The 16,807-nt window shown below is 41.5% G+C and overlaps 1 protein-coding gene across 33 annotated transcripts in view; it reads left to right on the top strand.

The window, feature by feature from the left end:
• ZNF521 (zinc finger protein 521) overlaps positions 1 to 16,807 on the top strand; it is a 231,881-nt gene that overhangs the window by 17,127 nt on the left and 197,947 nt on the right. For 10 of the 33 annotated variants that reach the window (XR_005817825.1, XR_005817833.1, XR_005817836.1 and 7 more), the window contains one exon: positions 6,764 to 6,943. Coding sequence is in view for 13 of the 33 variants with exons in the window: in XM_040550204.1 (XP_040406138.1) it covers positions 6,764 to 6,943 (180 nt within the window). In the remaining 20 variants the exon portion in view is untranslated. Of the gene's footprint in view, positions 1 to 49; positions 124 to 1,143; positions 1,204 to 1,874; positions 1,894 to 3,473; positions 3,588 to 5,833; positions 5,993 to 6,763; positions 6,944 to 16,807 lie in introns of those variants that run through there. The other 23 variants (XR_005817824.1, XR_005817827.1, XR_005817835.1 and 20 more) reach the window with 9 other exon arrangements.

Raw genomic sequence — 16,807 nt, 5'->3', positions numbered from 1 at the left:
TTCCTCGTATCCGAAGAGTGTCCTTATGAAAACTGGTGTTTTTTTCTAGAAACCCAGATTCTAGAAACAACCAATTGTATGAAGCCTTGGGGTTGGCGGAGGAGGAAAAGAGGTACTTGTGGAGTGTGTATACATATCTCTTCTTTTGAATATATGCCTAGATTTAAATGTATTGCAATCTGTTGTCCCAAGAACCAGGAAAAAGCCCCCAGATCTTTGCATTTTAACTCAGTTTGCATGATTATTTCTTGAGGCCTAAATTCAAGGAAGCGGAAATACTGTAGAAGTGCAGTCTTTCCCCTTTCAGCTTTTTCCCCTGTGGAGGGAGAAAGAATTCTTTTCTCTCTGCTGCTCCCTAGCTCAGAAACCTCAGTCTTTGGGAGAATAAAAAGGACGTGGTTCTGCCTTTTAGCTCTTCCCTTACGTTTATTTGGGAGAGTCAATCTTACTTAGGCATCATATCAGAGCATACCAGAACAGCTCTCTAATTTTTCAAAATAGCAGCAGAATGGCTGTTGTTAGGTTCACTCTGGCCCAACAAGTTTTGAATAGTGAATCTGACAAAAATTGTGTTGTTTTTAGTTCCTCTGCTCTGGAAAGCTGTGAGCCAAGGGAAAGATGCTGGCATGGTGTATACAGTAAAACAGCATGGGGTTAGTTCTCCTTTGCAAGGCTGTCTGCACTGCTGAGATGCTTGCTACTGAATATAGGATTATTATTATTTTTTTAAAGCTTATGTATGAATTAGCACACATACCTCTCCCGTCTGCCAGGAGAAGGCTTTCTCTTATCCATGTGGAGCAAGTGAGTAGACTCTTAAAGCCCAGAATTATTCTCTCATTTAGTTCCATAACCAAATACAGTAGAGTCTGTTGAAGACACACATCCCAGAGGAAATCTGATTTGTTTTTTAAGGCATGAAACCCCTTTGGTCACTCTGCTCCCAGATATGTAGCTTCCATAAAGCAGCGCATTCTGTTTGCACTTTGCAGTGGACCTGTGTCAGCTTTTCTTGGCTGTGTTGTACAAGCATTGCTGGCTTTCAGAACTGAAGCTGGTGTAAAGAAGCTTGGAACACTTCAGCTACCTGCCTAACATTTTTGTTTTGTTTTGTTTTTGTTTTGTTTACCTGTTTTCTGACAGTAGAAGAAAATGAAACAGAGGACCAGCAGGCAGGTGTGGGACACACAGCCGCACAGACTGGTAATGCTGAATTCCTTTGTTAGTGCTTGCTTACTGTTTGCCAGCAGCGTGAGGGATTTTTATATCGGGGTGATTTTGCAAAGCCTGTGTTCTACCTCCTCCCTTTCAGCTTAGAATACGTTTTTGGGGCTCACAGTGGAGAATAGCATTTATCTCCCCTCACCTTTCAGTTCCTGAGAAGTAGAAATTCTGCCTTTTGCAGCTCAAGCAACTGATGGTGAGATGCTTTGAAAAGTCCAGCATGCTTTTCTCGTTGTTGTTATTATAAATAATCCTCCTTTACATCCCCCACATAAAAGCCCAGCCTATGCCATTTCAGATGAACTTGAATTTTCATTCAATTTAAAGTATTTTCACGTTTGTAAAATATGTGGATAGAGGTCATTTCTTAAGTGTTTGTTTGTATAATTTCTAACCAGTCAGGGATCTGTAATTTGAAGTCAGTGGATTTGGGTGGAGAAAGCTGATGTTTGAGTCAGATCACAGGATATGTATCATTAATAATCATGAAGAAATAATCGTTAATTCCCTATAACAAGGAGGGCTCTTCTTTCTAAACTTAATTTGATTCTGGGAGTTCAAGGAGTACTTTGCTCTTGTCTTTGGTACTGATTCTACAGAGCTTTACCTGGAGAGCGGCACTGGCTCGTCTGAATAGTCCCATTCATTCAACTGAGGTCACCTTTTGGAGTAAGAGCTGGTGCCTTAAGGCTGTTCCTAGAAGGCTAGTCTTCCCTGACTGTGCCTAGATAACTTGTTTGAAAACAGGTGGAGTTACTCCTCTCAGGAAGGAGGAGGCAGTTGGTTTCGTGTTTGGCTAGGACGCTTTATATTTCTCTTGTGTTTGTGTCTTGTGTGTTTGTGTTTGGTGCCTTTCGTAGGTTCTAGTAGCTCTGTGTGTAAACCGTATTGTTTAAAAAGAGGAAATAAAAGTGAGAGAGTTCTCTGCTTTTTGAATGGAAAATTTCTCAAACTCTTCTGAATTCACTTATGTCTCCACTTAGCTATCTGCACACTTGGGAGGGGGAAAAAAAGCAAACTTGTACTGCTATAAACACATGAAGTTGAAGAAATAAAGAACTGAGAATCTGTGAAACCGGAGATCAGTATGACAAGGAACGGTTGCTTTTCTGCATTTTTTTCTTAAACTAATTCTCAGTGGTTAAGTCATCTTGCTAGTTGTTTATTTCCCACCGTGTCCTGGGTTCTCTGTCTGTTTCTAGGCGAGATTTAACATTTTGTTTTTCTCCATAGCAAGAATGCGGTGCCGATGTGGAAAAACAAAAACCCTTCTGATACAGCGAGCAGTACAGAAGGCCCACACTGTATACACACTGCCAGAAGTTTTTATAGTAATACTTTGTATCTAAGCTCTGGCTCTAACCATTAAATGTGCTTTTTATAGAGTACCAAGTTATAAATGTAGTGCAGCTACGGCATATTAATCTTACTGCAGAGATTTAATGAGGCAGTTGTTTTGCGATGGACACTATTGGGAGCAGAGAGCGACAGAGTTTTACTTTACCACTGAGCTGAAGAAATATTCCTTGCCTGGTAATAATTATAACCACATGATCTTAGTTTTCCTTTCTTTTGCCAGCACTTTTCCATGCAGAAGTGGCTTGGAAGGAGGTCTACTGCAAGGCAGTGAAATGGGTTGGAAAGTAGGCTGTTTTCTTGGTAGTTTGATGTTTTACTTGTGATTAGCTATGGATCCTTGTAGCATAGGCAGAAATATGTAAGATGAGTTTCAAGAATACAGATAGTCTTTGCCAGTCCACTGAGATGGCTTTTAGATATTCATTACTTTTACTTGACTTTTATATGGGTTATAAAAAGTAAATGTGGTGAAACCTCATTTTTACATGGACAGAATAGAATTTCTGCTGGTTGGCCTTAAACCGCTCCCATACTTGAAATTAATTGAAGTCCATGGCTTTATTGCCTCCAACACTTTTAAGCCAATGCAATTTTTCATTTTCCCCAAAGTTGCAGTTTTATTAGACCAAGTTACAGCAGTAACATCCCTTATGAGGAGGAGGAAGAAGGGATAGGGAGAGCCACCTGCCAGGGAACATAGTAATGAGAAAATCGTGCTTCTTTTAATTTCCATTTATAAATAATGTTGACATAATCAGTAACAGAAGACAACTGTTCTTTTTCTCCTTCTTCTTTGTTTTTCTGGAAGTGCCTTAATAGGCCGAATTTATTTCTGTTCCGAAAATGTAGCCCTTCTTTCCATACTAGATAATTTTAAATTATATCTGCAGATGGAGCCGGTGTGTGTATTGTTGCTGATGCGCATTGAAAAATTTCACATGGTCTCTGAAATAGGGCCGGGAAGCCTCTGGAAATGACAGTGGCATTTGCAGATGTTGGGAAAGGTAATCCTACTATCAAGCCAGTCTTTGTTGAGGGAATTGTATTTGTGGTAGTTGCAGATGCTGGGGAGGAGGAAATGTGGGAAATGAATAACGTTTGCCCTGATGTCTGTGTGTGAGCATGAGGTTTAAACAGGAGGTTACAGAGAAAGTATAGATAAACGCGTATCACATTTAAAAAATGTGTTTTATTCCATGCTGTCAAAAGAGGATCTCAAATAAGGCAGCTTATCCTCAGTTTAAGTAGCCAGTTAGGGTTAGACCAGCCCTTGATGGAAGACATTTGTTGCTGTAACAGAAAAGCTATCTATTCACAAAGTGTACAGATGGTATTTTCTCTCTTGAAATACCTTCTTATTTTTGTGGTGCCATCTTTTCATGGAAGTGGCTCACAGTGGAAATTCATTGAGAGGGGCTGAGACTGCCAGAACTCATTTCACAAAGCTGTCATAGGCTAAACTTGAACCTAGGTCCCAGAGGGTCCCACTTAAATGTTGACCTAAAAACAAACGTGCCAGTTGGCTCCAGCATGTATTCTAAAGTTACAGCAAAAGGGAATAAGCTTGACTGACTTCTGTCCCTGTAGAGTTTATATCTGCAAATGCAGAAGGAGAAGCAAAACATTTATTAGTCTTAAAATGATTCTAATTTTAATAGCTGGTCTCTAAGTAGGAAGCTTTAAATTGAGCGATTCTTCAGGCTTTTGTGCACTAAGGGGTGCGTGTGCGCATACGCGTGTGTGTGTGTGTTGCTGAATTCCTGTAAAGTGCAAGTGTTCCTGAATAATAAGTCTGGAGAATTCCCTCCCCTCCCTTTTCTTTCCTTCAGCATTGTACTTAAAGCAGAGTCAGACACTACCCTTATTTTAAAACAAACAGGTCTGTAAACTTTATGTGCAGCATTTAAATACTCGTGTTAAAATTCAGACCCAGTGCCCACATTTCCCTGAGTGCTGTCAGTTTTATGAGATGAAACTGGGAGCTCGAGCTGAGCAACTAATAGTATGCGATGCGCACGTGCTGCCTTCCAACAAGTGTTTAATGATGTCGGGTCAGTTTGCAACAGTTAAGACAACTATTTCTTTTTCTGTACCGCCTATAACTTGGTGATCTTCTAAGCAATTTCATTAATCTTGCAAAATATCTTGGAAAATGAAGTGGCAGCATAAGTTATTTAGATTCATATAGAGCATTTAAAAATAGCTAAAATGCCATGAAGTCCTTCTGCTTGATTAGCGTCCTTTTTTTCTTTTTTTTATTTGTAAATGTGCAGATTACTCCTTTATTTGGAAATAGCTGCCCAAGTTGAAGTTTTCCCTCTTGCAAGAACCTCGTGAATGTCATACAGAAGTCATACTCTGGGTGTAGGCAGGGCTTTTGAGCAGCAAATGTATTTTTGCCTTCAGAATGTGTTTTTTATTTTTTAAAATTAATCTGTTTTCCCTCTGTAATACAACTCCCCTAAAAATAAATTCCGCCCTTTACCCCTGTCAAAGAAATTCCTCAGTTTTGATCACGAGCCACGCAGCATGAGGAAGACTTCCCGACACGGGTCAGTTCCAGTTTCTGCTCGCGGCTCCGTCTGTATCTGAACCGTCGAAGGGCAGGGGTGCAGCGGTGTGGACTGAAGGATGTAGGAGGAGGATGAGAGCCCCGACCTTCGTCGTGGGCAGCTGGAGTGGCTTTGTGCACAGTGGCAGATACAGGGATGGCTGTGCCCGCATCACTGTAGGGCTCTGGCAGAGGATTTAAGAGTGGTTTCGAGTGGTATTCCTCTCCTCCTCACCCCTTCCCAGTTCTAATTTGGGTTTGGTGTTAGCACGGTGTAGCTACTCTCCTGTCATGTAATTGTGCGTGATCCTAATCAATTGCGGTGCTAAACGAAGTGGGTATGTAGCCACCACCTCGCCGTTGCTGCGGACTAGGAGCCTGCTCCCAGTTAGTCACCCGCTTGCCTAAAGAGCATGACGTCTTAAAAGGCACTTGCACAATCTCCTGTTATTATGTGAGTTTATCCTTGTTTTCTAAAATGACTCGTTTTGTCTCAGCTCTCTCAAATATCTGAAAGGAAAAATGAGACGGCCAAAGTAGAGGAGGGAAAAGTGGTGAAACACTTGCATTCCTCTCGCTGGAATGTACACAACCATTTTTCTTCTGCGTTTCACTTGTTGTGCTGTGGTTCCCAAGGAAAAACAAAGTTAAGTGCCAGCTTGCTTTATTAGGGAAGACAGATTGTTTTATTTTTGTCTTTTGAAGGAAGCTTTTAGTGAAGTGGGCAAAAAGTCAGGAGTAGTTAAAGCTGCGCCGTTCCTCGGAGGAGAAGGAGGATGAGGAGGAGGAGGAGAAGGAGGAGAAGTTTTCAACTTGGCATTATCTCCCTTTGCACTGACCATTGGCAGAACTGTGGTGGTGCGGCAAGCAGCACGGCTTTTCCTTGCACAGGGGATGCGGGTGGGCGCCTTTCTTCCAGCTCAGAAGCATCAGCTGGGCTCAGGATGCTGCTCCGAGCTATCCTACTATCCCCAAACTGCTTGTTAACGTGTCGGACAAACCTCTCCTTGTGCACTGCTTGGGTTTTACAGTAGCTACTTTCCAGTTTTCCATGATCAGGAACTTCACTGGGCTTGTCTTAAGTCATAGGCGAGTTTTGTTTGCTTCAAATAGCATGGTGATGGAGTATGGGAGTGGGTTGTGAAATCAAGATTAATTTCATGTTTATGTAAATCAAATTTGTTAGTCTCTTAATTCTGGTAATTTCCTGTGAAATGCTGTAGTTAGCAGTGAAAAGAAGTTCCTGCACACTCATTGATTTGATTTTTCTTTTCATTGAAAACTAATTGCATAGGTGGCTTATCCTTTCGTACAGTGATCAAAGCAGCTTCAATAGCTCTGATAAAATTGACAAACTTAACACTGAAGCATGGAAGAATTGCTTGAGTGAGAAGTAGTGCTGTGTTTGTGAGTGCAGAAGAGAAAGTCTCCTTTCATCGAGATTAGAAAAAAAATTAATGAAAAAAAACTCCTTTGCTTATTTAGCAATAAAATCTACAGTGTTCTGCAGGCTCATGCCAAATGTGTTTCTTCTCATCATTACCCCAAGAACCTGTCTTGATTTTTTTTCTTTCTTTTTAAAGGTGCTCTGCTTAGATGCCTGAAGTCACGGTCTTGATTTTCTTTCAGACCCGAACTGTAAACTAGAAGACAAGGCAGAAGATGGAGAAGTGCTAGACTGTAAGAAAAGGCCGGATGAAGGGGAGGAGTTAGAAGAAGAAGTTGTGCACAGCTGTGACAGCTGCCTCCAGGTGTTTGAGTCACTGAGTGATATCACAGAACACAAGATTAATCAATGTCAACTGACAGGTAAACAATACTTATCACTTTGTGGCTTCTCGCACTGTTCTATTTCTGATTCCCATTTTCTGCTTCTGATCTCCCTCCTCCTTTCTCAGTTATTTTATTCCTGCTCTTGAATGCTTAGGTGAGACCTTTTATAAACAGATTCTGGGACGGTGTTTTACTGTAAATAGGGCACTATAAATTTCCTTCATACTGAAGGATGTATGGATAATTACTGCATTGTTACTTTAAATAAAATGTGCTTTAGCTGTCTGTGTCCCAGGCTGCTGTATGAATTTTCTAGATTTATACTGTACAGCTTTCCATACTTTGCTTATATGCCTATTTTCCAAAGTCACTTGTGAATACAGAGGGTATTTCTAAGTGGAGTTTAAGTACAGTTGCATAATGGATGAATGTACACGATGGCACATTGTAGATCTGGACTGGATGTTGCTTTAGTCTAATATGCTAACTACAAATGATTGTACAGTAATACGTAACTGAACATAGAGAGGAATTAAGCAAATTGTTAGAGGGGAAAAATTAAATCTGTTTTAGTCAAGGAGCAAAACTGAGTGCTGATCAAATACTGCTGAGCTGAGTACAGCTGTGTGAATGGACCTGTAGCCAACCGGAGTTCTTCTCAGATGATTTTAGACAGCCCTCTCACCTTCAAAATCATACGAGATCTGCTGAATTTTGCTCTTTAGACTTAGTAGTTCTTTTGATGGTATGCACTGTAGATCCAAATAGACTCAATATCAGCAGAAAGACGTTTTTGTTTTTTTATTAGATGGTACTTTAGTTTTAGCCACTACCATGTAAAATGTATTCATTTTGCAATGCTGTTATGTTAAAAACCTTTCTTTATTATAAATCAGGAAAGCCATCTTCCTCCTTTTGGAATGCTTTAAGACAGTGTGCATGCGCTCATGTTTGGAGAGCTTTCTGGGTTATTTTGGTTCCAGTAGATCCGTAGGCTAGGTCCTGGCAGGATGACATAAAAGTCAAGTCGCAGCACTGCTCCTGAGGATTAAGTGTGAAAAGAAGGTGATTGGGAGAGGAATAAGCAGGCAGGAGCAGAAGGGAAGTTGACAAAGTAATGTGAATTTGCCAAATGGTTTTAATTCCAACTTCAGGTCACAGAAGATGAAAATCTGCAGCAGCAAGAAATGTTTACTTTTATTAATATATTGTTTTGCCTTTTCTTGGTTTCAAAATGCTCTAGCTTCAGATACAGACAGCTCAGCCGTTCTGTAATCACTCCTATGAACCTCCATAATGTATTTGTCTATATTGCTCATGGTTTTAGGCAGTATGGATGTTCTCTGTGGACTTAAAAAAAAAAAAAAAAAACTTTTTACATTACCTCTCCTTTTCTTCATACCTCTATTCTTTTGCTCCTTCTATTTTGAAAAATTAGTGGTTTCAGCTTGTCTCTTCTTTCCCTCTCCCAGAAGGTCTTCCCTCTACACTCATCCTCTGGATCTCCGCTTTTCTACCTCAGATCCCATTTATTCATCCTCGTTTTTTTCCACCTCGATGTGATACGGCTGTTTCTTCTTCCTGGTTAGTTACTGCTCTCCCTCCATAGCAAAAGCCTGATTTCTTCAACCGAGTGGGTTCTCTGCTTTAATGCTGCAATCAGAATGCACTGAACAGTGCTTGCACGGTTGGGTTGGGAAACTGAAGAAAAAAAAGGAAGAGGGAGCAGTAAGTAGGAAGAGACCTGGAGCACTGCTCCTGAACACATCAGTTCTTGCTGAGTTGCAATGCTAAATGAAGCTTAAAAACAAGTACACCGGATTACTTAATTTGAGGTGCACGTGTAAAGGTGGGGAAAGATGTATGGTGTCAAAGGGCGGGGGAATGAAAAAGAATCTTGAAGGAAATTAAGTCCCTAAGAATACCTTTTTTCAAGTAAACTTGTGATAGTGAATGGGTAGAGATGTTTGAAAGCTAATGAAGTGAATGAAAACCTAAACCACACATGCTCCTCAACTAAAATAAAATAAAATAAAATAAAAATTTAAAACTCCTGACTTTTTTTTTTTTTTAAAGAGCTACCACCATGGAGTGGCAGTTACACCTCCTTTTCTTGTGACAGTCTTCTGAAGCATGGGGTGTTAGATAATTGCTCTGGTTCTCTCCTTTTGGAGGAGTATCTGTGAAACTAGTAGACACCCTTAGCTATTTTTCTGTTGTTGGTTTGTTAATGAAGGCAAAGAAGTTTACCAAAATTGAATTTCTTTTATGAAATTCTGTTGTTTGGGTTAGCTGTGTCCTCCGTGGAGGAGGACAGAGCGTGTCATCTATCCTGATGTGTGATCTTTCCAATCCGGCCTTATCTCAGGTGCTGAAGGGTCACCTAGACTATTTAGAAAGTTTCCCATTTATTTAAAAATGCCAGGACTGTCAGCCTCTGAGGTTCACATTTGAGTTCTGAAGCCCTCCGAACTCTGATTTTTCAGATGGCTGAGCAAGCTGCCACTTGTCTGGATTTTACTGAGCTTTGGAGGTGCTCTATGAGATGCTTAGGGAACTGCACTGCAAGAATTTATGAACTGTGCATGTTGACCCAGTTGTAGGGTCATTTTCCATACAGTTATACTGGGAAAATCAACAATTACGTTGACGGAACAAACAGGAAGGCAGAACAATGGCTTAAGACACCCTCCAGTAAATCCCTGGAGTGTGAAACACTAGAGCTGACTGCCATAGTGTCTCAACTGCCCCTAATTCTACCAGCCTGGTAATGTGCTTGAGAATGGGGCTTGCCACTGTAGGTTCTCAAATTGATACTGGGGCTTCTAGTTTTAGCGTCTGAAAATGTTAGATGTGTTCTTCTGAAGCTCTGACACTTCAGGGGAAGGAATGAAATTGCTTTGTTGAATCTTCATTTCCCACTCTCAACCAAAGACATGAATGGGGAAAGGGGAGCCGGTTTATTAAACAGTGCCCCCAGTCTCTCAGTGTCAGTCCACCCCCACCTATTCAGAGCATACTGGAAGATGAGAGTTACTTACAACTCTGTGAGATCTACCCCTTAGGATCTTGAATTGCTGCCCTCTCGCAGATTTTGTCAAAGGAGAAGAAAAAAGTTCTCCCCAACTGGTTCCTTCCTGTAATCTGTTGTTTGAATTGAACTCGTGTTCTTTTTCTAGAGGAGGGCATAGCTGCTCTTTTATTCTAATGTGTGTGCTATTGATCTTTTCAATTTGGGTCTCATCCAATATCCATTGAAGTCAATGAAAAGGTTCCCATTGACTTCAGTGGGGGATGGAACAGGCCCTTCATGAGCTATTTAGTAATATTTTTTTGCTATCATCTGAAATTCTTGTACTGAAGCTTTCTCTGAAAAGGTGATGATTTATTTATGTTAATTGCTAACAAATCCTGTGATGTTTGTGAAAAACAGATAATGGATGAAGGGGGGGAAAAGCCCAAAAAAATATCTTTGCAATACTTGTAACCACTGGCAGATAAGATGCTGTACTATATTAATTTAGTCATTACAAAAGATTGGCAATCAAAATATGGTTTTAATAGTGTTTCTCTCTGATGTTAATGTTTTTCTCACTCTATCCTTCCTGCAGCATTTCCATTTAATAACTCATGAGCCACTTGCACATCGTCATCCTTTAAGTCATGTACAAAAGTAAAGGACTCTGCATGATTATGAGCCTGATGTCCTAGTATTTGACAGTTTGGATCCCACTGCAGAAACTTGCACGCAGGATCAAGTCTGGTGCACTACTGAATCCTCAAACACACCTTCTCTATCTACCAACAGATGGTTGAAAAAAAAAACTAAACCTTCTGCACTTCTGGCATATATGCTGTTACGGTTTATCACACACTTGCCCTAATCTTCTCCTACTTCGCTTATAATCTATCCTCTCTGCACAGTGTTTTGTGCTGTTTATTTCGCCTTTCTGTTCAAACCGTCAGGGACTGTACTGTAGGATGTCTTCCCAGTGAAGGTAGAAACTGCCTTTCCTCTGGCTGGCTCTGTGTGTTCACAGACATACTCATCAAGCTTGGTTCTCTTGATGATCCGGTAGGTTGCTTTGGAATCAGAAGTCTTGGTCATAAAAAAAGCAGTACTGGAAAAAGGAGCATCCTGATGTGCTGCCTTGCACTCAGGCAATCATGCAGCAAATATGCCAGTCTAGGTGGCTGACTTGAATAGCTCAACAGTGATAGAGGTACTGGTGCACAGGACTGCCATGTTCCACCTGAATGTCAGTAAACCCAGTGCATGTTGTGTGACTTCTCTACTAGCCCCAATGGCATTGCAGGTTGTAAAACTTGTCTGAAAGCAGGCTACTGAATCATATGCGGCCCTAGCTTCAAGACTGAGGGTGTTCTGAGGGAAAAGGCATGAGCTATTTCTCCATTGGGGATATTTATTTTACCTTTAGATGATTAGGTAGACGTAGTTTTATGCTTTGGGCTCTAGCTTAGTCCTAGAGCTTTGACAGGTTGAGTAAGTGTGTCAGATAGAGTTGAGAGTCATACATGTTATCCCCTGACTTGTTTCTGATGCTGAAAACATTGTTTGTTACGGTTGTGTATCTCCTACCAGTGAGGAGATGCAGTTCTCTTCTCTAGCTATGGTCAGAGATTCCTTTCACATGCCACCTGAAGATTATCCCAGATGTATTGGGTACCAGTTATTCTGGGTGCTACTCTCCTTCAGCACTGGAGTATCACTAGGCTGGGAACTTCTAGCCAAGTCAGTATTTCTGTGCTTCTGATTATGATCGTAATTAGTTTTCATGGGCACAATCCTCCTGTGTGGTCGATAAACAGATCATTACCTTCTTGCATGTCTAGAAGTAAGAGGTTGTGCTCCGTAACAGCTTCACAGAAAGCATGCATCACAAGTGATCACGGACTTAGCAAACAGAGGGTAATAGAGATTCCTCTGTAATGGTTTCATTGTCTTGCCTCTTTTCTCTTGCTCCTAGTGCCCAGGAATCTTTCATCTTTCTGAATGAGTTGGTAATGCCAGGATCATCTCCTTCACTAGAAGACTTGAAAGCTTTCCAGGGGATTTTGTCCCAAAGGGTGAATGCTGTTCACAGTGAGATTACAAGATAAATCTTGTGAGCACTTAGCATTGTCATGGTTTGATATCCTAGCTAGAATTGCTCTTTGTGCTAGCAAAATAATCCTAGAGCTGGCCAAATATATTGTGCATCTTGCCACTGGTTTTTCAGTTTTCACCATCTGTGTGGAAAAAAAGATACATGGCAAAGGTCCTTGGTCATTTCTGCAGAAGCAGAGAAAAATCTGAGTCTGATAAAAGTGTTTCAGAGGACAAGAACCCAAAGAAGTTAAATCTCTGATGCACCAAAAGCATATTCATCAGCCTCATTGCAGCTAGTGGCACACTGCCAAGCACTGTTTGCCAAGTACAGTTACTTCACTTGAGAGAGTCACCCTGTTTCTCTTGAGAATTCCTGCACCAAGGACTGCATATGGATTTTACATTAAACAGTTATTGAATGAAAGACAAACAGTGCTTGGACGGGGGACTTAAGCTTAGGCCTCTCTTTTTCCCTAGAGGGTTTTCTACTTGCTGTTCTACAGAGACCAACTTCTACTTTTCCATTTGCTTTGAATCACAAAATTCAGACTTCTTTTCCACAAAATGACATTGTTTGATGGAGTGGGTGGAAAGCAGACCTGCTCCTCCAGTTTTCAATCCCAGCCAATGCACATGGTAGTTCAATGGACTTCTTTGAGTCTGCAAGTTGTGGACTCGCATCCTTTCAGAATTAAGTGGTCCAGGACCCACGTGTGCAACTCCAACTTCTTGATCTTACGGGGAATAAGGTGGTAACTTCTGCCTCTAAAGATTGTGGTTTTGTCTAAAGATCATAGTTTTGAATTCAGAGAGCACTGGGAAATTGTATAGCTGTTGTGTGAAGCTCGGTTCTGTGAGACTGGGCCTCCAAGCATGCCTATCGGAGTAAGTCTGTCAATGTATTGGATGGAAAATTCCTGTGTGTGACAGAATGGCCAAGGCCCACTAAAATCCTAGCAGTTTGGGGAATCTGCCAGACAGAACTTTATATGCAGAACTGTATGCTCCTTGGGAGGATAGATGAAGGTCTTGCTAATTGCACTCTTAGGTGTTCATATCAAAATTTTGTGTAAACATTCTTGCAGGCAGCTTTGTACTGCTCAGACGTGGAGGGAACTTCACTGCTCTGGAGCTCAAAGCTGTGAAAGTAGGCTGCATAGCCTTGTCGCTGGTTTTCAAAACCCCTGTCCTTACCTTGAGAGACAATAGATCCATGATGAATGGCCAACATGGGCAATGAGGCATAAACTCCTCCCCTTTTTGCTCAGAAACCATTAATCTCTGCTCTTGAGACTGTTAATAAGTCATAAAACCACTAGATCTTCACCTCCTGGGTGTTTTAAAAGCAGTGTGTTGCACTTCCTGAGTTGTCTGTCAGCGACCCCTTGTAAATGAAGGCAACCAATGTCTTTATGGTGGAACTGTTAGTTTTGACGCAGGGAACTCCCGTAATAAACCTGTTTGTGAGCATTAACTGTAAATGCCAGAACTCCTGTTCTGTATGGAAGTGGGAGAGGAAGCAAGTGGTGGTGTCTTCCAGGGAGCTTTCAGTGTTTCCTGTCTATCTTTCCCTGATCATTTTTTCCTCACTTTGATTTCCGATTTTCCTCTTCCACTAGCCTGACTTTTCCATGACTAAAAAAAGGCAGATAATTCTTGTTGCCCATACTGGCAGGGGTAGCAGTGGCTGACTTACCTGCAGTATATGTCCGCCAAGGACTTCCCACTGTGTGAAGGTGAGCTCTTAGGAGAATGGCAAACTATTTTCCCAGCCCCAGCATCGTTGCAGCAGCAAGAAAACCTTTGCCTGGCTGAGTACCATGGACAGAGATGTTTCCTTGCTGGCCAGGCTGCCTGGTATGCAATGGCTGAACCAGAGATGGTAGTGCTCTCATTGGCAAGGGGTTTTGCCATAGGCAGCCTCAGAGCGGTGCTTACTGGGTCTGGCCCTTGGTACAACTGTCTCTGAGCTGTATTTCACATGTAAATAATCTAGCAGTGTCTTTAGTACTATTAGGGCTCATCTTGCAGCAATCCAGGCCTTCCTAGGAAGATGGAACATGGAAGCAGAGTTTGCCCAAGTGCTGTTACATGCATCAAGGTATTCTCTCCTGGCTGGAACATCACTCCAGTCATCCTGGGGCTTGGGCATCATACATTTGAACCGTGCTTTTGAATACTTCTTCTCAAAGCTTCTCAGTAAGTACTCTCTTGCTGAGGATAAGGATTGAGGACAACAGTATGCGGTGCTGCAGGTTCAAAGACCCCATGTGCCCGTCAAGACAGAATCCGTTTTTCTGCATGGACTTAGAGGTTTAGGTAACAGCTTACCTTACTTTAGTGTCTTCTTCTTAAGTCCCACTCAGCTAAAGATCATAGTCCTAAACTCTACCAGAGGACATGTCTATGTGGTACTTTTTGGCTTAGGGCTGTGAGACCATCAATTAGATGTACCTGACATGCCATTGTGGGTGACGTAAAAGCAATAGGCTCCTACCCCTTCTTATTACATGCTTTGGAGGGGGCTGTGATAGCATTGTAAATAATTCCTCATCTGGCTTTTGTATTACTTATTTATCAGGCTAACTGTGCCATTGTCCCTGTCTCCAAGTACTGACTTGCCCAGCTCCTTAGGTTTTTAGACTTGGTTAAACTGTCTCCCTAGCACTCTGTTGAAAATTTGCCCTAGCTAGATTCAGGACTTTGCTTTATTACATTGACAGTCTGTTGCTACATTTATTTATAACCACTGCTGGGTGTTCTAAAGGTCAAGCCGTTTCCTCAGAGAGCATTTCCAAGTGGGCAGCACAGGGTCTCTCTCTGTCTTACCATTTGGCTGCCGTGTCTTTCCCATTGAACGTTAACCTCCTTCTCCCAGTCCTCGAGTGGCACCTCCCGCCTGTTTCAGAAGAGGGTCCAATTTCTGAGATCTGTCAGGTGATGACATGAGGTAATCCACTGACCTTTATCAAGCACTTGTGTGGAGGACGTAACTGCCAGAGCTCATTCCAGTTCTGGGAGAGCGGTACTATAATCACTATTTGATCTATGCATCTGAAATTCCGAATTCTCATTGTCCAAGGAAGACGGTTGCCTGCAGGAGAGAGGGAGGTGGGGTAGGGTAGGGGGAATCATCAGCACTGGCACATATGTGAAGAAGGAGAAAATAGTCATTACTTACCCTATGATAACTATGCTGCTTCCAATTACTGCTGTAATCAATATGGATCCCGTGGCCAAGCTTGTCTTGCTTTTCACTGTCCTTAGCAATACAGACTTTGAATTGTAAAGCTGCTGCTGATACAGGGTCGTAGCTACCCTGACCTTTATTCAGTACAATGGGAATTCATGTGTGTGATTCTAATAGACACGCTATTAAAAATAAAGTGATTGAGTCTTGCATGCATGCACATATATACACCTACAGTCCGTATTGACTACGGTGTTTCGGAGAGTCAGTTACTGTAAATACCTGTTGTTTATTACATGCTTCTATTTTACCGGAATATTTATAATGTATTGTCAGTGTATTACAAATTGTGTCTTGTTGCCATGACAAATTAGTCTTTTTAAGCAGTGAATTTCCCACACCTCCTAAAATTATTTTCTTGAAATACTTGCTGTTTTTATTATTGGTGCTTGCTTTAATTACCATTTAGAAATGAACAGAATGGGAGGTACAACAGATTATCATTACTTATATGTTCAGCAGTTAAATTCATAGCTTGAAAGCCAAGTGTAACAAAATGCCCCACAGCTCTTTAACACTTTGCTTAATGTAGTTGTAGAAGAACCTTAATTCATGTTTATACAATCAGCTGTAGAGTATTAAGGCTTCCGGGCGGGCGATATGGTGGCTCACTAACACACCACCTCTATGGGCTCAGTTTATCCTTTCAAACATTGTCTGAAGGGTGTAAAAAACCTCTCTCCTTATGAAAAAGAGAACTGTTGGAGGGGAAAGGTCCTTAAAGAGACTCTGTTCCCTGTCTGGTCTTGGCATAATGACCTGGCTATGACGGTCGTAAAACCACTGCTGCTTCCGTACTGTGACTCTGTTAGAAGGAATAGGGTAAGACAAAGAGAGAGCACATCTTACTTCACCCAGGATGTTCTGAGCTATACCTTGTGCTTTTTGAGAAAGGCACCTATTGTATTGAATACTCTATTGTGGAAATCCATTGTGATGTTCAGATAGAAATTTAGCCCTGGCATAGGGTGAGCGTAGCACTTTCAGAAAATGCTGGACCCTGCAGTCCCTTAAAGCTCCTCTGTTTTTTACAAGACACCAGATATGCTGTTAATCCCAACCACTCTTCCAAAATGACTGATAGTTGAGGCAAGCTCTTTCTTAATGTGAACCCTTAATATTCCTAATTTTATATCCCTGTACTTTTTCTAAGAGGTCATAGTCCTTAGCTGGGGCTATCATTTGGGAATGCTGTAGTGTAACTGAAATCTATGACCTCTTAATAAGCACCAGGAGAAAGAGATGGGGATCATTCTACAACATGCCCTGGGGGTGCTTTCCCTTCAAGAAGGCAAGCTGGAACTGTTCAACTTTTTTCTTTCTTTCAGTTTTTTACCTTCAGGGGGAAATTGATCGATTTGGAGATGATTATTCCATAATCTCTGAATTTTTCTTCTTCTGCACTGCAATGGGAACTCCTTGAAGTTTAAAGGGGTTGTGTCTCCTGTGTGCACTGTGGAATGAAACCAAGGAGTTTATGGGGACAGTAGTTCTCTTAGCGCAGTTAGTGCATTAGTAGGCAAGTTTGGAACTAAAATAC

The sequence above is a fragment of the Cygnus olor genome, chromosome 2 (genome assembly GCF_009769625.2).
Source record: "Cygnus olor isolate bCygOlo1 chromosome 2, bCygOlo1.pri.v2, whole genome shotgun sequence".
Classification (NCBI taxonomy): Eukaryota; Metazoa; Chordata; class Aves; order Anseriformes; family Anatidae; genus Cygnus; species Cygnus olor.
Note: the sequence above shows the minus strand (reverse complement) of the source record. Positions and strands in the feature narration are given on the sequence as shown.